The 24,626-nt window shown below is 38.6% G+C and overlaps 1 protein-coding gene across 1 annotated transcript; it reads right to left on the reverse strand.

The window, feature by feature from the left end:
- Window positions 1–1,785: 1,785 nt before the first annotated feature.
- Window positions 1,786–24,626, reverse strand: POGLUT1 (protein O-glucosyltransferase 1). The gene is made up of 11 exons (XM_032220339.1): window positions 24,469–24,626; window positions 22,663–22,753; window positions 19,921–20,064; window positions 16,672–16,807; window positions 16,420–16,541; window positions 15,675–15,734; window positions 15,104–15,203; window positions 11,844–11,902; window positions 10,626–10,793; window positions 8,917–8,973; window positions 1,786–3,088 (listed from the first exon to the last, which is right to left on the reverse strand). The coding sequence occupies exons 1-11, from the start codon at window positions 24,551–24,553 to the stop codon at window positions 2,932–2,934; spliced, it is 1,179 nt and encodes a 392-aa protein (XP_032076230.1). The 5' UTR covers window positions 24,554–24,626; the 3' UTR covers window positions 1,786–2,931.

The raw sequence follows: 24,626 nt of genomic DNA on the forward strand, positions 1-24,626 counted from the left end.
CTTGCACCCGTGATTTCCGCAGTCTTCTTCCCACCTTTCAACTTGAGTTCCACTGGTTAAATTTCTGTTACTGGTTTGACGTTCCACCCCCCCCCCCTCCACATCTCATCTCTGAGACGGGAATCCAGAACGCCCTTCAAAAGGTTCTCTGCTTAAACGAGGCTCAGTGGACAAAGACCTGTGGTCAACCAGTTTGTGAGAATTATACTGGAAAAGCTTAAAGCATGTTTTGCCTCTTAATCCCACTCCAATACAGGTGAACAGAATGCGCTTCTCATCAGTACCACCATCCTTTAAACTGTGTTGCATCTATGGTTGTGTTGAAAGAAATGTCCTTCTGGGTTTGGCTCCAAGTGGGGAAAAAGACACTGGAGACATGGAGGCTGCTTGGAAAGATGGTTTATTGGTGGACAGGACCACATGGCTTGAGCTCCTGAGCAGAAAAGGTGATCACATGCTTTAATGTTGGTGGAGAAAAGAGAAGGGAGGACTGAGATACTAAGTCCCTGGTTTTACTCCCTCTCTGACCTTTGATCTTGATCTTGTATTCTGATTGGTATTGATATTCTGAATCCAGGTTTGGTTGAGTTCTCAGATGCCATGTGGCGAGTTGGGTAATATTATCATGCCTTAATCCCATTCCCCTGGAGCTGAAGGAGAGAACTCTTTATTATGTAAAGTGGACTAGCTTGGTCTTCTTAATGGCCCATTGACAAAGTGGGGATGAGCAGGAAGCTACAGGGAAATATCCTGTCTTTTAAAAGATGTGTCTTCCTTTTCCCATCCAGAGAAATATTCTGCCTTTTCAATATTTCCTAGGATATTTCATTTTTCTGGGAGAGGGGTGGGTGATAATTTCCTACAGTTGCAAGGCTGTTACTTAGTTTGGTAATGAAACATCTGCAAGGTCACAGCACCAAGAACCCCTCAGTTAAACCCTGCACACTCCATTTGCCAGGGAACTAATAGCTCACCACTCTGAGAAGATTGCCTGTCCTATTTTAAATTATTAAAATTTCTCCTAAATATGAAAGGTAAAGGTTCCCCTCACACATATGTGCAAGTGGGTCCCGACTCTCGGGGGCGGTGCTCATCTCTATTTCAAAGCTGAAGAGCTAGTGCTGTCTAAAGACATCTCCGTGGTCATGTGGCCGGCATGAGTAAACACACAGAACACTGTTACCTTCCCACCAAAGGTGGTCCCTATTTTCCTACTTGCATTTTTGGTGCTTTCGAACTGCTAGTTTGGCAGAAGCTGGGACAAGTAACGGGAGCTCACTCCGTTACGCGGCACTAGGGATTCGAACCGCTGACATTTCTGATCGATAAGCTCAGCGTCTTAACCACTGAGCCACCATGTTCCTCCTAAATATACTGGTTCATTAATGCAGGAAATGTAACACAGGAAACCAGAACTCATACAAGTTCAAAACTGAATAGTTCTTTTGATTAATATACTTTCAATCATTAGCATAGTAATAGCCTGAAGCAACCTCTACATAAAGGTGGAAGATGAAAGCTAGAAAAGATGTTTAGGCTGTGTGCAAACCACCGACTCAGCATGAAAGTCATAGCATTTGAATCCCAATGAATAGTTCTTTTAAGTGATATTTTAGGTTTATTGTATGGTGTAGATCTAAATCGGACTCCCTTTTGGTTCTTTTTAACCCAGATCTGTTTTGTTATAAAATCTGACTAAAGGGATCCAAGATGGCATATGCATGAAATCTACCTAATATGAATGTGAAATTTGAAGAGCTAAAGCACTCAGAAAACACAAACCCATAGGAAATAGATTAATTCTTTAATTTGGATTAATCTTTTGGACATTTGTAATGTTGCAACCATTAATATGGAGAAAAGAGAACGTGAAGACAAGTACAGCCCCCATCTCAGAAAAAAAAAAAATCTATTTGCAAAAGATACTGTATTTTACATCTGGGATTACAATTAAAGTATCCCTACTGACTAATATACCGCTCACAAATTATTATTTAATAAAAACAGTAATTGGGAAAAAAAACCTGTACGTATGAAGAGAAACCTATGATTTATTACAAATTGTTTAAATACAGCTAGTAGATCAGTCCTCCAGAGCTGGTCAAAGTAAGAATTACAGGTAATCCTTAATTTATGACACAATTGAACCCAAAATTTCTGTTGCTATATGAGACAGTTGTTAAGTGAGTTTTGCCCCATTTTATGACCTTTTTTGCCACAGTTGTTAAATGAACCCCTATATTGTTAAGTTAGTAACATGGTTGCTAAGGGAATCTGGCTTCCCCATTGACGTTGCTTATTAGAAAATCTCAAAAGGTGATTATGTGACCCTGGGACACTGCAACTGTCATTAGTCAGTGCTAAGCATGTGACCATGGAGATGCTGCAATGGTTGTAGTGTGAAAAAGAGTCATGTCACTTTTTTCAGTGCTGTTGAACTGTGAGTAAACGAATTGTTGTTTAAGTCGAGGGCTACTTGCATTTGATTATAAGCTTTCCAGAAGCTTATTTTAGAATGATGGGCTTCTCGATGAATTAAACTGTATCAGGAATGTATTGGTACATTAGTCAAATGAAATGCAATATTTCATAACAATTCGGGATGATTTCATTAATAGATTAATGATCCATTTAACAATTATAACCCACAAAGTAGGGTCAATATGACACTGTGGTGAGTAAGTAGATATGAGTAACAATTATCAAGAAATTTTTAAAAATGCTAGAACTCAGCAAAATTTTCACCCTCTTCTTAGCATAATTTTACTGACCACAATATAAAATAGAATTCAGTCTGTCATTCATACACTGCAGTAAGTTCTTCTCTTTTTAGTTTGTCAACACACAGAAAGAACTTCCACTGGTTAGAGGAACAATCCTCCTTTCCTGATCTCAAAATGTCCATAACTCCTGTTTGGAGGTGGGGTTTTTTTACAGTTCAGTTTTCATAGGTCTCGGCAATATCTCATTATAGTTGCTCTTCCGTTTTACTTTATAAGTCAAGGCTCTAGAGTACTCCTTTAGAAGTTGTTCCCAGTAACAAGAAATGTCCTCCATTTGCAAGTGGTCCATGATGAACTGGCGACCCCTAGGGACCAAACAATGAAGCAAAGAAGTCAATTGCTTTTCTAATTCAAAACTCACTTTTGAATTCTAATTCAAAAGTCAATACAGTCAATTGCTTTTCTAATTCAAAAGCTTAAATATACACCTGGGCTATAAAAAAAGAAAAAAAGCTTAGCAGTCATTATGCCTATCCAGGAATCTGTAATTTTATGACTTAGTCCTAAAATTTAAACACTTATGTAAAAACCAAAGCAAGACTTATACATGTAACTCGAATTGATGTAGTGTTGAAAGTGCTACCTGCTGTAAAGAAAACAGAACAAACCTCTTCCAATTGTGGAAGTGAACATTAAATGATGTATAATTATCGGTATTAAAACTGAATATCATTTAAAGGTCTTCCTCCCGCAAGACATAAACACATTCTAGCAATTATTTCTAAATTTACATGCAACACAAATAAGATAAGAGGTAAGATAACCTTTATTGTCATTTTTTTCTGTGGGCACTCTGGCACATATTAAAATGAAATTCTGTTGCCTGCTCTCAGAAGTGTACATATGCATAACACACATATATGCTACAGAATACACATACATATGTATTTACCTATACCCTAACATAAATACATATAAATCGGGTGAAGTTCTAGAGAAGCGGTAGTGGAAATTTTGAGTAGTTCAGAGAACCCGCAAATACCACCTCTGGCTGGCCCCAGAGTGGGGTGGGAATGGAGATTTTGCAATATCTTTCCCCTGCCACACCCCCAACCCATGCCCACAGAACCGGTAGTAAAAAAAATTGAATTTCACTACTGATATAAATATTAATCACTGTCCATTTTAAATACATAGTGGAAAGCAGAGGTGGGTTCCTACTGGTTCGGCTGAGTAGGTAGTAACTCAGCCTGCCATGCTCCTGAACTGGTTCTCTCAACGCCGCCATAGGCGCTGCCATCTTGCTTTTTGCTTCTGTGCATCAGTGACGTGCAGTGAGGATTATGGTTGATGAGACAAGAGCGTGACAGTGGCGAGAAGCAACATCCCAGCCGCTGTATCCGACAGGTGTCTCACATTTATGTCCGCCATAAACGCGAGACACCTGTCGGACACAGCGGTGAGGACGGAGGAGGCGGGGGGCGCGGTGGCAGAGTGCGGCAGTGGCGAGAAGCAATGTCCCCGCTGCTGTGTCCGACAGGCATCTTGCATTTATATCTGCCATAAACGTGAGACGCCTGTCGGACACAGCGGCAGGGCTGGTGCGGCAGGCAGTGGCCGTGACGGCACCTGGCGGAGAGGCGTGCATCGGGCTAGGCTTCATCAGTTTCCCCTGTCAGAGGACGTGCAGCGGGCCCTGAGTGAGATCCGCATCTTTGGCGGCTGCCGGGTCAGCCTGGCGCTGGCGCCACCCAAGAAGAAGCGGAGGGCGGCAGGAGAAGGCAGCAGCGGCGAAGAGGCCCCCGGGAAGCACCGGAGCCCCCCAAGGCCAGCCCCCCCAAGAAGTCCCGGCTGATCGTCCGCAAACTCAGCTTCAAGTGCACAGAAGAGGAGCTGAGGAGCGCCTTCACTGCCTTCGGGACGGTCCTGGAAGCCTCCCTGCCCAGGAAGCCTGATGGGAAGCTCTGGGGTTTGCCTTCGTGCAGTTCGGGAATGTCCTGGAGGCGGGAAAAGCCCTGAAGGGGATGAACATGAAGGAGCTCCGCCGCCTTGCCCCCCCTGCCTCCTCCGTCCCCGCCACTGTGTCCGACAGGCATCTCGCGTTTATGGTGGATATAAACGTGAGATGCCTGTCAGACACAGCGGCAGAGATGTTGCTTCTCGCCACTGCCGCGCTCTGCCGCCTCACCCCCCGCCTCCTCTGTCCCCGCCGCTGTGTCCAACAGGCATCTCGTGTTTATGGCAGACATAAACACGAGATGCCTGTCGGACACAGCAGAGGGGACGGAGGAGGTGGGGGGCAAGGTGGCAGCCGGTGAAGAAAGGGGAGAGGAAGAGGAGGAAAGGGGAGCAGGATTGGGCTCCCGGTGGGGGGGAGAGAGGAGAAAGGGAAGGGGGGCACAGCAGGCAAAAGAAAGAAAGCACCAGGGAACAGAAGGCGGGGCTTAGCAGTGAGAAGACGGATTTTCAAGCTATTCCTGAAATTCCCCTATTCTGAAGCATTTGGACGGTCCCTTTTTGGACCCAAGCTGTCCCGGAGAGACAGTGAAAGGTAGGAGGAGATCCAGTGGCCCCAGAGACATTCGCAAAATCTCTGGGGGCTTGGAAATTAACCTCCTTTGCCAGTGACTTCCGGATTAGCCATAAGGCTAACTGAAACTGCAGATAGCTCCAAAGAATGGCGAAAGTGTTTCCAGCTGGTAAGGTGATTTTATTACTCAGAGAGAGACAGTCTGCCTAAAAATTCAAGCTAATTTAAATTAAAGAACAGAAGAATCTAGTGGCAATTTTGATCTCTTTATTGGTTTATGGACGGTGGTTATCCTACTTTTTAAATGTTTTAAATGCTATTTACACGGACAAAGGATAGATTACTCTAACATCTCCTCTGATCCTCTGTAAGCGGGCTGTAAACCAACATCTCTGATCCTCTGTAAGCGGGCTGTAAACCAATTCACTATAATTTGGCTCCTTACAACTTGACACTTTTATTGCTTGGCTGGATTGGTCTAAGATCTGATAAGATTGTACAGTTCCCAGCTTGTTTTTATTTGCAAATACCTCAGAGCTCTCAAGAAAAAATACTAACTGCCTACAAATATGGCATCTATTCAAGCCTCTATTCAAATGATTTCTTCGGCACTACAAAAATTATCTGCCACACATGATAGAAGGAGGAAACTGGATTATCTGCTGTTTCTAGCAACAAAATACGAGGGGAAAAAATGAGAATGTTGAACGTTTGAATGTTCTTCAAATACAAACTAAGGATGTCAGAGATAAAGATTCTCAATTTGCTGATATTCGGGACAACTGGTTTACCTCTGAGAGAGAAAAAGATTGAATGTCTGAAGGGGGAGCAGCCACACAGAAGATTTACTTCAAAAGACAGGGCGCAGGAGGAGTGAGAAGCATTAAAGAATTTATACTTTATGAAATATCATCTGCAAAACTTTTGATACCACCACTGAGAATTAAAGACAAGCTGATAAAGGAAATAAAAGGAGGACGGCAGCATTATATGAGAGGCACTATAAGCAAAAAGGTGCAAAGATTTCTTCGTATGGACTTGCTCATAAAGATGTTTGGAGAATTGGACCCACGAATGGCAACAGGATTAAGGCGGTTCTGTTACTGGAGAGACACAGGCTGATAGATGGAAGAGTATAATTTAAAACTAGCTAAACCTAGTTAAATTCATTTGTAATAGATATAGTTGAATAATAATTTATAATTATAGTAATGTATATAATGTTGAGTTGCTATGATAAATAATAATTGGATATGAGAAGGGAAGGTTAGAAATATCTTTGGACTATATATAAAGGTTATTAATCACAATAATAATTATTATAAAAAATAAAATAAAACTATATAGTTAAATCTTAACTAATATGGGGAAAATGCTATGATATACGATATAATTAAATAAAGAAAGGAGAATGATAATAAATTATATACATGGAGGATGAAATTTTTGGTATTAAATATTATGGATGTTTAGCTAAAACAGAATATGAGGATTTGATGCTAATGGAGGATTTTATAAACAAGTAAATGAAATGCCAGCATGTGGTTATGGATTAAATCTTTGATATAGTTAAGGATGAAGGATGTTTAAACAACTGTAGTCAACTAAAAGTGGAGGTATGATGATGTTAATATGGTAAACATTTGAGTTAAGATATTTGAATTAATATGAATTAATGGAAGAGATGCACAAAAACTTGTTGTAACCAGCTGATATACTTTTTTATAACATATACTTGTTGTGTTTTTTTTTCTCTGTTTTGTTTTTTGTTCTTTTTTGTTTTGACCCCCCCCCCCCCACTGTTGTGGGTATGTGTTGTTTATGTAACAAAAAAAAAAATTATTAAAAAAAAGAAAGAAAGAAAGCGCCAGCCCGCCAGCAGAGGTGGGTAAAAGACCCGCTTCTGCTGGCGGACTATCCCTCTCTTCTCAAACAAGGTGCCCTCCCTGCCTCTGCCCCTTCCCTCTCTTCTCAAACAAACTCTCTCTCAAATTGAGAGAGTGTTTGTTTGAGTGAAGTGAAGAAACGCACGCGCACACACACACACACACACACACGAAAAATTACTTACAATAAAAAATTGCTTACAAATTAAATTACAATAATTTTGAATTCCTCCCCCCTCCCTCCCGACCCACATACATTTTCCAGCTGTGTCACAGAGGATTTCAACTCTCCTCTTGTCTGCCATGATGAAAATGTAAAAAATGTAAAAAGAAAAAGGCAAGACCTGCTGCTGCCAGAGCAGGAGGCGAGAGAACCATGTGCCTCCTTTGCATAAGGAATTTTTCGCCTTTTAACCCTTGCTTAACTCTGCTCAAGTGATCATAATGATAGTCTAAAGGAGGCATGTGGTTCTCTCGCCTCCCCCTGCAGTTAATCACTAAGCAGAGTCATCCACTGTGACTCTGGCAGCAACTACCTCTGCCTTTTTCCTTTTTTTTTTCTTTTCATCATGACAGTGGTGAGGCCCTGCCTCCCTGACTGCACGTCCCTGCTGTGCATGCGCAGAAGCTTTTTATTAGTACTGCGCATGTACGTGCATCAAGCACGCACATACTGTGTCCCTGAGCAAACCGGAAGTAGCAGCAGCTGGAAACCACCCCTGGCAGAAAGAGGAAGCTTGAGCATTCACAAGGTTGAAACTGTATGGAACAAAACTGTGCCTGAATCTGCATGTTCTGCTTCGAATACCACAAAGCCTCCTCCCATAATGTAACAAGGAAAACAGCTCATGAAGATGATGTGTACTGTCCCAGATACTCCTGCGGACCCTGCTCATATAAGCAATGCTTATATGCTATGTCCTGGATAACTGCCAATAATCTTTTCTGCCATCCCCACCAGTCTCTGCACCGCCTTCCTGTCTAAAGCAGTAATGAGGTAGTCCTCAAGTTACGTTAATTGTAACCAGATTTCTGTCACTAAGTGATGTGGTCATAAAGGGCAATATCAAATATACACATTGTTTAGCTCCTCATTGATACTGTCAACAGAATTCCTTAGGTCGCAGTGCAAAGCTGAAACTGCTCCATGAAGCCTCAGCCACTCCAGCCCTTGTCAACATGCACTCTGAGGTCTCTACTGTTTTGTGCTCTGCTGCCCTTCACCATTCTCTGTAGCTGCTGAAGGGTTCTTGCCCTATACCTTTGTGAGGCAGCTGCTGGCTACAGACAGCCATTTCCCCCTGGTCTCTGGAAGAAATGCATGATGTGGGACCTGAGAAAGAAAGTCTTGTGCAGCCAGCAACTGCCTTGTGTAGGGGCATGCTTCATCAATAGCAAGAAGACAGTGGATGTTAGCTAGGGTGGCAACGACTGTGAACAAAAGGGGGCCAAAAGGATAGATGGGGGAGATAGGCTAATGGGGAATGAAGCATCCCTGCATATGTAAGTGCAAGCAGATTGTGGAACATGTGATCGTAGGGGTGCTGCATAGGCCATAACTTTGAGGATTGGTCATAAGTCCCTTCCTGCAGTACTGTCATAACTTCGAACTGTTATTGAACAAATGGATATTAAGGAAGGACTATCTGTAGACATTTTTCAATTTTTAAATAAATTACAAACATAATCTTGGGAAAATCTTATGGACTTCATGATCAAATATATTTTATACCAAGAAATTCCAAACAATTAAAGCATAGCAGTAATAAGAGCTTACCTCTCAGAAATTTTTTGAGCAACATCATCATTTTCTCTTACAAATTCCAATAGCTCTCTGAAACATACATTTGGATACAAGTCAGAAAATATTAGGTTCCTAAGATTGACTTTAGGCAGAATAAATATGAGCAAACTCAGCAAGGGAAATCTGTTAGTTTTAATGGGTTGGGTTTGCTTTTTTCAACTTGCTATTTATGTGCTTGTTCATTTGTTTGAGTTTTAATTCAATAGAACTCTAAACCTTCCTTCAGCAAAAGCATTAAGATACAACAATAACAATACAATAAAATACAACATAAAATAATGCAATAAATAAATTAAAAAACAAATAATTGAATTAGTAAAAAAGAAATAAATTAAAAATAAATAAAAATAAATTGCACAATAAATAAAATAAGGGGGGGAAGGAAGCAAAACAACTATATAAACATGTGAATAAGTGTATTTACATAGTTGTTTTGAGATATACATATATACATAGACATGTGTATGAGTACACACACAATTTCAGTGAAAGATGGTATTTCATTAAAATCATCCAAACATAATCTATAGTATGTCTATAAACAACTCATTGATAACATCAGCTCTTCGATCCACTGAGCAATTGTAACCAGACATTACCATTCCAATTTGAAGGTCATAATCATGTAGAATTGGGCAGTTATGAAAACCAACAAGCAAGCAAGCAAGCAACTAAATATTTGTCTTGGCAGTAATAAGGCAGCAGAGAATCCAGTTTTGTTGTCTAGCCATAATTTTCAAGCAGTAGGTATTTAATTTTAAAAAATGTGTATGAAAGTATTAAATCTTGTCTTAATATTTTTATTATTGTATAATATAATGAATAATTTTCCCAGATTACAACAGCAATAGCACTTAGACTTATATACCACTTCACAGTGCTTCACAGGCCTCTCTAATCTGTTTACTGTCAGCATATTATCCCCAACAAACTGGGTCTCATTTTACCCACCTTGGAAGGATAGAAGGTTGAGTCAATCTTGAGCTGAAGAGACTCAAACTGCCAAACTTCAGGCAGCTGGCAGTCAGCAGAAGTAGCTGCAGTACTGCATTCTAACTACTGCACTACCACAACCAAATAAGGGCATGTAAAAACGTATTTTAATAGCCTTATTCCCAATTGATCACCACCAAAAATATGATTTATGCATTTCTTTCCTATGCAACAAAATAAGTCTGAAATATTATTATTTTTAATTAAGCCATAGTTTTATTAAACATTTTTAAATTAACCTAAAATTATCAAAATTTAATGTGGACATTAAGACAGTTTCTCATTATTTAAACATGGAAATTGCCAATTCTTTATTCCAATCAGTTTTCAAAATATGCCAGTTAAAATGATTTATCAACAACAAAGTTTATACAGGTTAATTATGGGCTTTTCTGTTTCATAACTCAAAATCCCTTTTATGGCAACTGAATGTCTGTCTATTATATAAAAATAGATTTCATCTAGTCTCAATCATCTAAACACCAGTTTAATCCAAACCATGAAATGCATTCTGTATGAATCTACCTTTGAAGGTAACCCATGTATTTTAATTCAGTTATCTCTGCCTCATTATTGATGATTTTGTCAAATAAGATGCATAATTCTAAATAGTTTTATATTATTCATATTTTACATAAAAGCTATTAATACACACAAATAATTAAGCCACTGCAGTTTTAACATCTCACCTCACATTAGAAAGATCAGACTGAACTGGGATATAGTGAACCCAGGGTTTCAATTGTGGATAGAAGAATTCTTGCCAGTCTTCTCCAACATGGAAGACCAAAGAACCACACAGGAAAAGGTGTTTGAAGCGAAAACTGGCTGCAACTCCTCGAAAATTGAAGAGGTATCTTATATTAAAAAAAAAAACTTGCCTTAAAATATGGCTCTTCTCCAATGAGCATATTTATATTTACATTACAGAAAGATAAATGTAATTTAGTCTTCTACAAAGTGAAAGTTTATAGTACAATCTTAATGCTATATGATAAAAATATTTCATTCTAATATTGCCACATAGAGACTAAAACCAGAAACAGTAAACCCAACGTTTAGGAGTCTAAATTCTTCTGCACCCTTCTATCTGCTTTTAAACCTTGCTCCTATTGAGCCCATATAAATACATTAACACACCATAAAGCATATATGTATATTTCAGCTAAAATGTTCACCAACATCTTAATAACCACAGTGGAGCTAAAAGAAATTAAGACTGCATTCTGCCAGTACAATGAAAAGAAACAGTCTCCAAATGAAAGAATTCCCAATTTCTATTCTTAGCAATGTTTTGCTCTTTTCAAGAGATGCCAAGCTGGTATTTAAATACCAGCTTCTCAGTAGCATCATTTTATCATCTAAACCTAACTGAAAATTATTGCTGTACAATTCCAGGGGCCTGATATGACAAGCTCCTTTGGTTCTGGGTATCACAGCAACTACAGATAACCTAAGGAGTTTAATCATATCAATTACTTATTAATGCTGAATGTCACACAGGAGATACAGAGAGTCTTAGAGATTCCTGGAATGCATTATAGTAACACAGCTGTAAATCACAGATGATGGAAATTCATAGCATTACAATTCAAATAGCAAGAATTTATTTAGAAAAATTAAGTTTGCATAGTACCAATACCATTTATATGTTCTTAACTTATAAAAAATTAGGACGCAACTAATTCTCCAGCTTTCACCATGAAATTCAAGCTAAGGCGAACAATTTAAAATAGCAATAGCAGCTAAGGACTATTGGATGGGTACACTGGTCCTCAATGCCAAAGTAAAAGCAAAATCGTCTTGAGTTTAAGGCTAGTGTTGACACATGCATCAATGACGATTCTATTGCTTTCAATGAACTAACATGCATTCAGATATTTACCAAGATTGAATCACATACTTACTTGAATTTACAATGGTCTATCAGTGGAACTTCTGTTGCAGGTGGTCTCCCAAGAGTATCCTTTAAAAAAGGGTTTTATTTAAAAAAAAGGAATATGCTTTTAATCACCTTCCTAAAAAACTATAATGGAAATGTTATACAAAAAGATGCAGTAATACACATTTTTCTAATTTTTTTTCAATACATGATTAAAGTTGTTGCTGTAAGCCAGAGAATCTAAGAACTAACTAGCTAAATATTCAGTTCATTAATTTTCTTAGAGTGAAGCCATACACAAGCTTTCTTAGAATGTTCATTGATTCTTTTTCTTCCAAATAAACATTAATTCACACACACAAATGCTATGCAGTACTTTTATATCACATATGCAACAAGCTGTGGTTTTCTTTAATCCATTTTCCTGTCTTGGACTGATTAGAACTGCCATATTTAATATAAGTTGTTTATTTATTCAATTTATATGCTAATCCATTTTTGTAGACTCTGAGCAGCTGGTCAGACATGCCCCAAGACTTTTCATCACTTTCCATATAAATAACTGCAGCTGTGAACTGTTATTTTCAATACAGAATGTTTCAAAATACAGAAATAATTATAAACACTTAAGGTTTTTAAACTATGCAGATCTCATATTGACCTAAATGTTCAGATTCTGGACATCTTTCTTTTATATGATGAGATCCAATACCAACACATTAGTACAGTACAAAGTTGAGAATAAACTGAGAATTTACTATTGGTGCCAGAATGTATCTCCAAAAACGGCTTTGGCTTATCTTCAGATTGGCTTATCCACAAATGTAAACAATAATATTTTTAAAGTACCCATATTTGCTAAATATATTCATATATAACCCCACCCATGACCATGAATCAGCTGATTGATAGATTTTGTTTAAAATTTTTGATTAAAAATACCATTAAAATGTGGGTTAATATATCGATGGGCGGCACATTTTTCAGGGTATTTTAGTTAAAAAATTGAGAATTGTCTTATATGTGGATGGGCTTATAGGTGAATGTATACATTATCAGCTTCAAGGATTAGACAAAATATTGGCAGGTGCCAATATATTCAACATATAGTATTTATTTATTTCTCACCATCCCCTAGCTTCTGTTATTTGTGTCTGTAAAAACACATTTCATAGACTGGAAATTGTGGGGCAAGACCCCCAAAACCTTACTAGATTTAAAGTAATTTTTGTGGGCTAGGAGATGGAAACATATCACTGAATGATATCACCTGGTAGTACTGGAACCTACCCTATGTTACATTACTTCATATACATAATAGGTACTATTATAATTAAACATTAAACTCCATGACTATGGAATAAGCTTGCACACCATGTAGAACATACTAGAAAAACAAGTTCTTGTTTGCACAAATCAGACAGATAATTATTGTTATTTAATTTACCCCCTATGGTGCCAAATCAGGCAGAGACTAAAGTTCAATCAGCAAGAGATTAAAAAAGATGTGGAATAATCTATTTGATAGGATACCCTTTAGTGCCAACATATGCCTAGACTGTATGAACATACTGTGCTCATAGCAGTCTCTTACAACAATGTATAGCCCTTGTCATATTTACAATAAAGGCTTATTTTAAATCTTCTTTTAAAAACTTCCTTTAAGGGCTACTTCTTGCAAGTATGATTTGAAATCAGTCCACAAGCAATTCAAACATAATGGGCATGTGTATGCTGGACTGATAAAATCCAGGATAGTATTTGGGTTAGCATGATGTAGGTGTATTGCTAACATTAGGATTTCAGATATTTTCAGGGTCATTTCCACCAGGGAAATGACCCTGAATGCAGTCACTAGAGGCAGGGGAGGCAACCCGAGAGCTCTGCCTGACGCCCGATGGGCTTTGTAGGAAGAAACGCGGCTTGAGGCGCAATGACGGTCCTGGCTGTGGAGCGCACGCCCGGTAAAAGCCTCTCTTGGTTCCCCCCTCCTCCTCCTCCTTCCACAGCCTGTGCAACGCTGCCGCCGTAGGCCGAGAGCTGCCGCCGACGCTGCTGCACAGCTGAGGGAGGGAGAGTGCGAAAGCAGAGGCAGGGCGCCAAGCTTTGGTTAAGGCAGGCAAAGGAAACCACAAGCCGAAAGGAAGTCTTGCTGGGAAGACGCGGCAGCAGGGCTTTAAAGGGCTCCCCCCTCCCCAGCCAGCCAGCCCATTCCTCCCCCCGCCACCACTGTGTCCAACAGGCCAAGTTGCTGGGAGGAGAAAGTTTGGGCTGCAGAGCAGAGTTTGAACTGCCGAGTGACGTGTGGTGAGCTTCATGGCCGGTGAGGGTCCCACTCTATGGCGGACGCAGCGCCGGGGTTTCGGCGGGGCTTTCACACTTGCCTCACCGGCCATGAAGGTCACCGCACGTCACTGATTTCCACATACCATCATATCAAGTCTTGTGGTCCATAGCAATAGCTCTTATATACCGGTTTCTAAGTATATAACTTACATATACCACTTCACAAAGCTTTACAGCTCTCTCTAAGTAGTTTATAGAATTCATATCATGCTCCCAACAATCTGGGTCCTCATTTTACTGACCTCGGAAGGTTGGAAGGCTGAGTCAATCTTGAGCCACTCAGAATCAAACTCCTGGAGTGAGTTAGCCTGCAGTACTGCATTCTAACCACAGTGCCACCACGACTGTTATAATCACAGTACTTGCTCAGCTTAATCAACTTTACAGTGGCTGCTGGAATAATCAGATTGGAAGAAGTGATACTATTTATTGATTTACTTATTTATTTACTGAAACCTATATACTACCCTAATAAAAAAGGACTCAGAGCGGTTTACATTCCCCCTTTGTTTGGGGAAAGTGTAATACAAACAAAGAAACAACTGACAGAACAAAAAAATATATTAAAAACATGTACCCTGCTATACATGTATCGAGAGCATAATGTTGTATTTAAAGGAGCTTTCACATTTAAATATAAAATCATATTGTACACCACATATTAAAATAAGTCGAACAAGTCCAGTGGGAGTTCCACCAGTCTTTGACAGTAAAGGGATCAGGTACAGTAGAATAATAGATAATTCTCAACCTGTCAAAAATATATTCTTTCCTTTGAAATAGAAAAACTTGAAATGTACTAATGATTGTCAATATTTAAAACTTCATCTGACTTCATAATGGATTGTTTTATTGTCCCTTACAAGAGAAAGGAAAAAAATAATAACTGTTAATACTAATAGTAATAATAACATTTGAATAGTATTCAATGGTATTTACTTTTTCAGATTTCCAAGCTTGGTTCTTAGTGTACTCTGCATCAACAAGATCTGGATTCTCTCGAGAAAGAAGAATGAGGGGATCCCGTTCTGCACTTGTCCTACCACAGAAATCACACAGAACTGTGTTAGATTGGCTTTTTTCCAATTTGGCACTTTTCAAATAACTTGATCAATAAATCATATAATACTATAGTGAGCAAGTGAAAATTATAACTACCATCCACTGGTTTTCTGGGACTCTGCTTGGAGTGATCAGAATGCCAAAAACCTTTTATTTTAGTACAATTAGTGTCTCTCACTATTAGTTGGATTCTAACTACTCTTGGTAAGGTATTATGTAGTAAAAGCATTCCTGAACATAGCAGTAGCAAAAGCACTGGTGCCAAGAAAATAACAGAGATAAATCCATGTATTGTCCAGTAGTTGATATAAACTCAAGGAAAACATTACCTTTAAATATATATATTTCAATTGGACCAATTTAATTTCCCTGAACAGCACAGTACAATAGAATAATTATTAGCAAGATTAGGACTATCAAATACTTGATAGGAAAAAAAAATGCTCACCTGGATCCTCGAAAATAGGCTTTGGAAATTTTCTTCTTCCAGGGCCATTTTTCTGCTGAGCTAAGAATATTTTGATAAATACACTGTATTAAAATACTGATATTAATGGTACTCAATTAAAAATGGTATGTTTGTTTTTTATTCATTTACTTGATTCTCTTGATCTAGTTTCAGGACTTCTGTGGTGAACAAATCCTACTTTAGTTTATAATTATGCAGAAATATTGAAAATTAAAGAGGGCTCACAAATGTTTAAACGATGTTGTACTTCTGGTACTGTGTTTCTGTTTACTTGCAGCTCATTGGGTGGAGACTAAATAGGATGGCAAAAAGAGAAAGTGGAGGTTGCTGTATTCGGTCCCAGAATCCAATTCCCAACAGCATCTACCAAGGAAATGCCATCCACCAAATCAAAATAGATCTTCAAAATCTCTGCATGTGAATTTCCTACTGACTTTCTAAAGTTAGCTTTTCGTCTCTCCATGTGCTATTTTCTGCATGGATTTTTCTCAATCTGAAGCACAATTATATCATCTTAGATGAACTTGACCAACATTCATTTCTTTGGAATTTATACAGTCTATAACTAAATACCTGCAGCTTTCATTCAGCAAAGTGTATGTTATAGTTCAATGAAAACTCTTCAGAATGAGGAACTGATGCACAGGGCCCTATTACAATGCAAATTTGAATTCTTTTATTTTTTTAAAAAAAATACAACAAAACTATTCTCTCCTCATATTACCTTTGGAGGTTTTCTCTCATTAGGTCCCAACGCCCAAGGCCTGTAGGATATATTGGCCAAACAGCTGGTCCCCCTTCCCAAAATGTCCAGGCAGGGTACATAATATCATAGTATTCTGAAGTCTTTGAGAGAAAAAGGGGAGCAAGGCATGTTAGTTATACCAAAATGTTTCATTCATACAAGTGATTCAATGAAATATGGTATTTGTCCTATCTACTGGGACTGATAGGTAATAGCTCTCTGTTCACTCACCTTGCTAAAAGATAAAACAGGCACTCTTGGTTTCATATATGCGGGCACCTGAGGGTAGTCCCGCACATTGATGACCATCTCCATATCAGGAAGGTTCTGAATAATTTCCAGGATGAAGTGCTCAACTCCATTACATCTGTAGGCAATCAAATATCAAAAGGGTATCTATGAGTAGAATATACTGGCTATGTTCACCAATCATAATAAACCCTGGATTATTTCAAGTTGTTTTTTTTTTAAAGGCAACCTCACAGATGACCAAAGCAAGCAAATGAGTTCACTTGGACAATTCTTTTTGTCCTTTCCTTTTTTAAAATGTTCTTGCTGAAAGAGGTTTGGTCAGAGCATCAAAACAAGCCCAGAATAAGCCAGTCTCTCCCCAGTTCACACAAGGATAAAAGGGGCTCGGGGTTGGGGGAGTCACAGACTAACATCAATTTATTATTATAGCTCTGGGAGTGCGAACCTATGGCACATGTGCCACAGGTGGCACGCGGAGCCATTTGTCAGGGCATGCAAGGCGTTGCCCTGTCAGCTGGCCAGCGCGCATGCGTGCCCTGGCCAGTTGAGTTCAGCCTTTTTTAAAGCCATTTTTCGCCCTCCAGAGGCTTTTCGCCTGCTTTATAGGATCCTGGGGAGGGCGAAAAGAGCCTCCCCCGCTCCCCTGGAGGCCCTCCGAAGGCTTCAGGAGCTTCCCTAAAGCCTCTGGAGGGCAAAAAATAGTCACTTCCGGTTTGCTCGTAGGGTCATTTTTAGTCCTCCGGAGGCTTCAGGAAAGCTTCCTGAAGGTCCCTGAAGCCTCCAGAGGACCTCTGGGGGAGCGTGGGAGGCTGTTTTGCCCTCCCCAGGCTCCTATAAAACCTCTGGGGCCTGGGGAGGGCGAAAAAAGCATGCAAAAAATGGAGGGGAGCACCTCTCATGTGCCATGTGCACTGGGGGGTCGCGCATTGCATTATGGGTGCAGGATGCCCATGCACGACCCCCCTGTGCTCCCCCCCCTTATGGCATACAAGCCAAAAAAGGTTCGCCATCACTGTTATAGCTTTACAATAAAGATAGTACTATCCTATAAGGCATCAGTTTCTTAGTCTGAAGGGCTGACACTACATCAATCAAGTAGAATCCCAGTCTTTCTGATGCTGCTATTTCCTTATCTGGTCTAACTCCAAGAGTTGACAGAGGTAAACAAATGGTACCTAATGCATTCATGCTGCTTTTATGTCATTTTAATTAGCACAAATTAGATTAATTTTTTATTTTATTTTCATTGAACAGTTGTTAACATTTGAGTAAACATTTACTCAATAGCATACACCCACAAGGCTTGGAAAAAAAGAAAAAAATTCAAAAGGAGATAAATATATCATTTTTATTTAAAATGTGTATAATTTTAAAAAACACTTTTCTTAACATTGTCTTCAGAATTTGGAATTGTTCCCATGTATACAGTAAACATACTAATCTAATCAGTGTCAAATACTAGTAATAGAAGTTTTCCACTGAAGTGAATCTACCCGATTTCTATGCCTCCCATTTCTTTTCCTTTACAGCTTTACTAAAATCACTATCTCATCACTTCCTTTAAAGCTAAAGTGTATATTTCTTAATTGCAATAGTAGCCTTTAAATTTTTGACATTTCCCCCCTTTGGTTGTTCTAAATAGTTATTTTTTCTAATTTTCAAAATTGCTAGAATGGTGAATTACTAAAATTCTAATCTCATTAGAAGATAATTGTTAAAATTATTACCAGAAAAAATAGCTGTTTGTTGCTCTATATATTCTTTATTTAGAGGCTCCATGTTATTATAAAAATATTTATTCTTTGAAGCAGGGGTCCTCAAACTTTTTAAACAGGGAACCAATTCACAGTCCCTCAGATTGTTGGGGGGACAGACTAGCTGGGTGGGCATGGCTAGGTGGTCATGTGACTGCATAGGTGTGACCAATTTAGCAGTCCATTAAACAATACACACAAATTAAACTTTAATTTGTTATGCACCTGGCGGGGTGGAAAGAAGGTTAGTGAAGAGATGTGGCTGTGCTGTGTGTGCATCTCTCTCCCTCCCTCCCTCCCTCCCGCTCTCTGGAGGCTGGGGATGCCAAAAACGGGCCCATTCAGAACCTTCAGAACCTCTCTGCCACCCCAAAACAGGCACATTTGTGTCCCATTTTTGGCTTCCTCAGCCTCCAGAAGGTGGGTAGGGTGATGTGGGTAAGGCAGCATTGTGGTCCCTTGCAGGCTGGATTAATGGTTCAGCAGGCTTATCCAGCCCCGGGGCTGCAGTTTGAGGACCCCTGTTTTAAAGATTACTTCTCAGAACTTTTTTAAATAACATATTAAACATACACCATTCATCTAAGACTGGATGGCACCATCTCCCAGGCCACAGCCTTGCACAGAACCCGTGCAAGCCGCGGGTGAGCGTGCAAAGCTCCATTTATGCAAACAGTGGGCCTGGCCAAAACCATCCCCCCCCCACTGCTTTCCACAGCACTGGGAAGTTTGGGGACCATTAATCTAAAACACATAACATACTCAACCTGCAGTCCTAAATAATATTTCAAATAAATATTAGAATATTTCAATATTTTAACATTTTGTTAAATATCAGAAGAAGAACAGACCTCTTATCCTATGGTAGGATGTTCAATAAGAAGCAAAACAGTTCTTCGAAAGTAGGATGAAACCAAAGATGTTAAAATAAAATGTTAAAATGGGCTGAATAACCAGACTGAGACTGGATAAAAATTACACCATTCCAGCCACAGGAATAGGATGGAAGCATTGCAGAGATTAAAATCTGGGCTGAGCAGAAAAAAAAAAAACCAGGGAAGCACCATACCATTAACGGATAGTATAAAGAGTGCTTTTTGTTTTACTCCCATCATAAAGCACCTGAAATAAAGCCACAGGCATCTACCTGACAATCCAGCAACTGTAAGTAATAATATTTTACAATTATCCTTTTCCCTCAAAGGTATTTATTCCTGATTTCTTTTAGCTTTTAACCCATATCATCTCCTTGCACAACTAAAGTGCAGTGTCAATATTGATTTCTCACAAAAGCAAATCCAATTCCTACATTTCCAAGCAAGGCAATACAAAATTGGTTAGTTCTCTTACGTTAGACTTCAGCCCTTTTAAACACTTTCTGCTCAATGACCCATAAATTAATGGGGCAGGGGGATTTTCTTGTTCCTCTCTCATTCTCTTTTTGAGTATGTGATTGACGGATTTCATATCTCACCTTGCAGGGAACATGCAATCGTGCTCCCGGTACAATTTCTTCTCAATGATCTGATAGTGTGTCCCAAGCTTTCGACTGATTGCTTCTGACAGCAACTCCTCAGAGATTCCATCTCGAAAAGGAGCCAAGTCTTGTTCCCTAACTCTAAAGTGAAAGAGATTGTTAAATATTGTTAAACATTCTAGAGGCTAGTTTAATAACGGTTAACAAGAAGGTTAGGAATACAGTTTTGCTTGGCGAAGACTCAGTGCAGATTTGGAATCAGCCCCACTAATGGGCAAGGTGAAGTAGCAAATAAGGCAGAGAAGGTTTAGTGGTACCTCCAGCTACCTCCAGTCATCTCCCCAACTACTTCCATTCTCTAGATCAGTGTTTTTCAACCTTTTTTGTGCAAAGGCACACTTTTTTCATGAAAAAAATCACAAGGCACACCACCATTAGAAAATGTTAAAAAAATTTAACTCTGTGCCTATATTGACTATATATAAAGTAATTTTCCCATGGCACACCTTACACTATGTCACGGCACACTAGTGTGCCGCGACACAGTGGTTGAAAAACACTGCTCTAGATCAGTGTTTCTCAACCTTGGCAACTTGAAGATGTCTGGACTTCAAGTCCCAGAATTCCCCAGCCAGCGAATGCCCAGAATGCTGGCTGGGGAATTCTGGGAGTTGAAGTCCAGACATCTTCAAGTTCCCAAGGTTGAGAAACACTGCTCTAGATCCTTTGGCTTGGTGGCTGTTTCTATATTGTTTGTCTGCTGAATATAGTTTTTACTTTGTCATGGATGGCACCAGGGGTGGGATTGAAAAATGTTAGCAACCGATTCTCTGCCTGGTTGCTGAGTGGGCGTGGCCATGCTGGGCATGACCTATGCAGCTTCCCGCACCATTAGGGAGGGCGTTTTCACCCTTCTCAGGTTCCAGAGGCTTTCTTCGAACTTCCAAGAGGGCGAAAATAGCCGCCGCCATGCTCTGGAGGCCCTCCAGAGGCTGGAAACAAGCCCATTTTCAGACTTCTGGTAGGCTCTTTTTTGCCCTTCCCAGGCTCGGGAGGCTTTCCCCAAGCCTACAGGAGGTGAAAATGGTCTCCCTCAGGCTCTGGAGGTCCTCTGGAGGCCGGAAATGGGCCTGGTTTTTGCCATCCCAGAGCCTCTGTGTGGGCCCTACACTTACCTGGCATGATGAACGGGCTGCGTGGAGACTCCTGGGAGGGGAGGGTGGGGCCAGGACTGGTGTCTGTTCCAAAATACAAAATTTCTTCTCCTTCAGCCCTTCTATTGTAGATTTAGCAACCAAGATAAACATGGTATAAGGAAGCTTTCAATGATTCTTTGATTTTGCTTAATATTAACTCAATCAGAGAAACATTGCTAGTTTAATAAAATCCTGGCTTAGCACAACTAAGTGCTTTTCATCCGATGAGCAGTGGCTGGAACCCACTGATCCCTTGAGGCCCACTTAAATTGATTTATTTTACTGCTCTTCTATTTTGCTTTCTTTCTATTCATTCTAAAATGTTTGTGTACTGACCTACTTTTTAAAAAATGTTTTCATTATGAAATTGTATTGAATTCTCTTTTACAGCAAAATGCTGTAAATAATATGTATAGTTCATTTTTTAAAATATGTTTTTGTGCCTTCTAGAGAACCTCTTTGGGACAGTTTATGGAAAATGGTTTAAAATTAAAGCAATTATGCAGTACAATCTTAAAAGAACTTACCAAGCTATATATTAATAAAGGTGTAATTACCTTTAAGGAAAGGGTATTCAAAATTAGGTCAATAAAACAGATTATTACAAGAAAGCACAATTTTATCTGACGAGTTTTTAAATAAATTAAAATTTAATGTAAATAAATTATTTTATTTAAATAAAATAAAAATATTTATTTTGTTGTTATTAAATATACACCTCTACTTTCCATTTATGCCAATATTCAAAATAACTTTAACCAATAAAAATGCAGAGGATAAATATAACAAAATTAATACAATTACAGTAAAGGTTAAATCAGTGATTAACAATTAAAAGCTTGGAAAAGAAATGATCATTTTATCTTAAGTACTAGACATAACTGGCTCCTGGGGAAGCCCTGGTGTAGGGTTTCCTGTCTGAATAGGGGGATGGACTGGAAGACCCCCAAGATCCCTTCCAACTCTCTTATTCTGTTGATTATTCTGATTTAACTAAGGTGTACGAAAATGCCTCTGAACTCTTCCTTTCAACTACACAGGGAAAAGGGAAACTAAATCTTAAATACTAAACCATGGTTTAACTTGTTGACAAAACCGTAACTGTCTGTTTACATCATAATTGCTGGATTCACACAAAATTCTAAGTGAATCCTGTTACAGTTAGCATGATGCATAAAACCATGCTATCAATGGAAGGACTGGAAGTCAAACTGCACTGATATTCCATCAACATATGGTTTAACTAAAGTTTACTTAACTCTGAGCAAGATTTGTAAAAGATAGTAACTAAACCAAAAATCAATTATGACACAGGAACATATGATAACTTTCTATTCATGTAATTTACAGCATTAGAAAGTAGCCAGACCATTTGAACTGTGTTAAAATATACATTTTATACAAATCCAGCCAGTGCTGATAGTTGCATGCAAACTCAGAAAATTCAGCTGATTTGATAAATAACAATCAAGTTCTTAATGAATAGACTTGTAATCAGAACACAAGCCATGGATGGAACCATCAGATACCTTTGTTTTCTTACCTTTGATGGCACTTGCAGTTATCTTTCACACATGGGCTGTAGTTCTTCACTGCTTCGTCAATTTGAACAAGGATTTTTTTCCAGTGTGCATCTAAAATTTAAATAGAAACAGTTTTGCAGATTTAATTATTACCACTGTGTTGTTGATGTAGGTAGTGCAAGGTTTCCATATACAGTATATTCTATGAATACTATGCCTGCAACATGAATGCAATTGGATTTATAGTTTTTTGATAAAATTATTTATCTTTTCCTCTAATACGTGTTCCAAAAATATGAAAACATAACCCCCCCAAATGATTAAAATATTTCCCCCTAAATTATACAATTAAATAACTGCAGGAAAAATACATTATGGATTTGTCATTAAATACATTGGCTAAGTATATTAAAATGTTTGTTTTGCAATATTTTTACTTAGAATTAACGTATCATTCTATTTTTTAATTTACTTTGCATCGTTAGCACGTTGAATATTATTTTTGCTCTTTTTTCCTTCAACAATGTATTTTTTTTTCATATAAAGTGCTCCGAGTTCTGATAAGCATGAGTTAGCCAATATGTAGATGAGTACTGGTACATTAATTGGATTTGAAAGAAAAAAAGGACTTGCAAACTAGAGATTAAAATTATAGTTATAAAATTTGCCTCTAATTTATGGTTTAATTCATCTGATGAATGATAATTTATTTGCACAGTATAGTTTTGATCAAGCAGGTCAATGTATGGCATAAATAGATGAGATGTAGGCATAACTGTCATTGATAAGCCAATGTATTTATTAAGTTCTTCATTTATTCAATGCCCATGCCAAGCCACAAATTCCTTTCTGGTATCATCTACATTTATGCCCACAGTATGATATGGTTTTAAATGCAGTGTCACTCAGATAGCATTTAATCTTGTGAGTAAAACTATGTGGTGACATTTTTATAATGCTACATTACATTATTCTACAGTCATCTGACACATGGGATTATATAGTCCAGAGTCACAAGCTGAAGCCAATAGTTACCATATATTAAAGGCAACAAGTGAGAAGAAATGGCTTCAGTTCCACTCTCCAATGTCCACAGGACTCCAGCATTACTTCTTAAATTATTCCTTAAACAGGTTTGCAGATGCAATCTTACCTGGATAAACTTTTCTTTTTCATTAATTATTTAATACACAGAAAATCCCCACTTTATTCAGAAAAGTTGCTTCAGAGATAAAGAGCAAGCATGGGGAAAGATGCGGCTACTCAAATTGGACATAGATCTGTTATGTCAAAACACTTTTTGGGGGGAAAATTGAATTAAAGTGCTGTGCCATCCTAATAAATTACAAAAGCAAATGCTATTATATCATTTTTTGTGATTAAGATTTCTCAATCTGTTTTCTAATATATAAAAAAGTAATGCTTGCAGATGTGTGAAACTCCTAGAATTCACCATAATGCCAAAGATTTCTCATAAATTGTAGGTTATCAGGTCGTAGAAAAATCTTAATTTGGTGTTTTAATTCAGTACATTTATTTTTCATTATTTGCAAAACAGTATAATATTGAAAATAGTTAAAGCATATTAAGAAACAAGTTTCAGATAAATGTTCAAATCTCTGGCATATAAGAAAAAAAGGAAACTTATAAAGGAATACAATATGATATTGGCCTCTGAACAATGAATGACTCCAGAGAATCAAGAGTGAGATGGTGGAGAAAGAATTCCTGAATCCCATAGATTAGCACGCTGCAAAACAAAATTATATCGAGATATATTCGGTCCCATTTGCATCCGATCAGTGAAAAATCATCCTAACACTCACCTGCTGAGCTACTTCCCCAGCCCAGAGTAAACAGACACAAAATAAAAACATGTAAAATCCCAAGAGACAATTGCAGACGCTGCATCACGCCGAACCCCAAGCTACAACTTTAAGGTATGTGCCCTGTGCTGCCCCAGCAGTATAAAGATAGTGTAGGA

This window comes from Thamnophis elegans, chromosome 6 (genome assembly GCF_009769535.1).
Source record: "Thamnophis elegans isolate rThaEle1 chromosome 6, rThaEle1.pri, whole genome shotgun sequence".
NCBI lineage: Eukaryota > Metazoa > Chordata > Lepidosauria > Squamata > Colubridae > Thamnophis > Thamnophis elegans.

Bases quoted from the DNA above. Each gene is read 5' to 3' on its own strand.
- POGLUT1 (XM_032220339.1), bottom strand. From the start codon at position 24,553: ATGCAGCGTCTGCAATTGTCTCTTGGGATTTTACATGTTTTTATTTTG. The intron at 16,542-16,671 runs GTGAGTGAACAG...TTTCTCTCAAAG, and splicing joins CTGTTTTATCTTTTAGCAAG to ACTTCAGAATACTATGATAT. The intron at 10,794-11,843 runs GTAAGTATGTGA...TTTTAATATAAG, and splicing joins ATAGACCATTGTAAATTCAA to ATACCTCTTCAATTTTCGAG.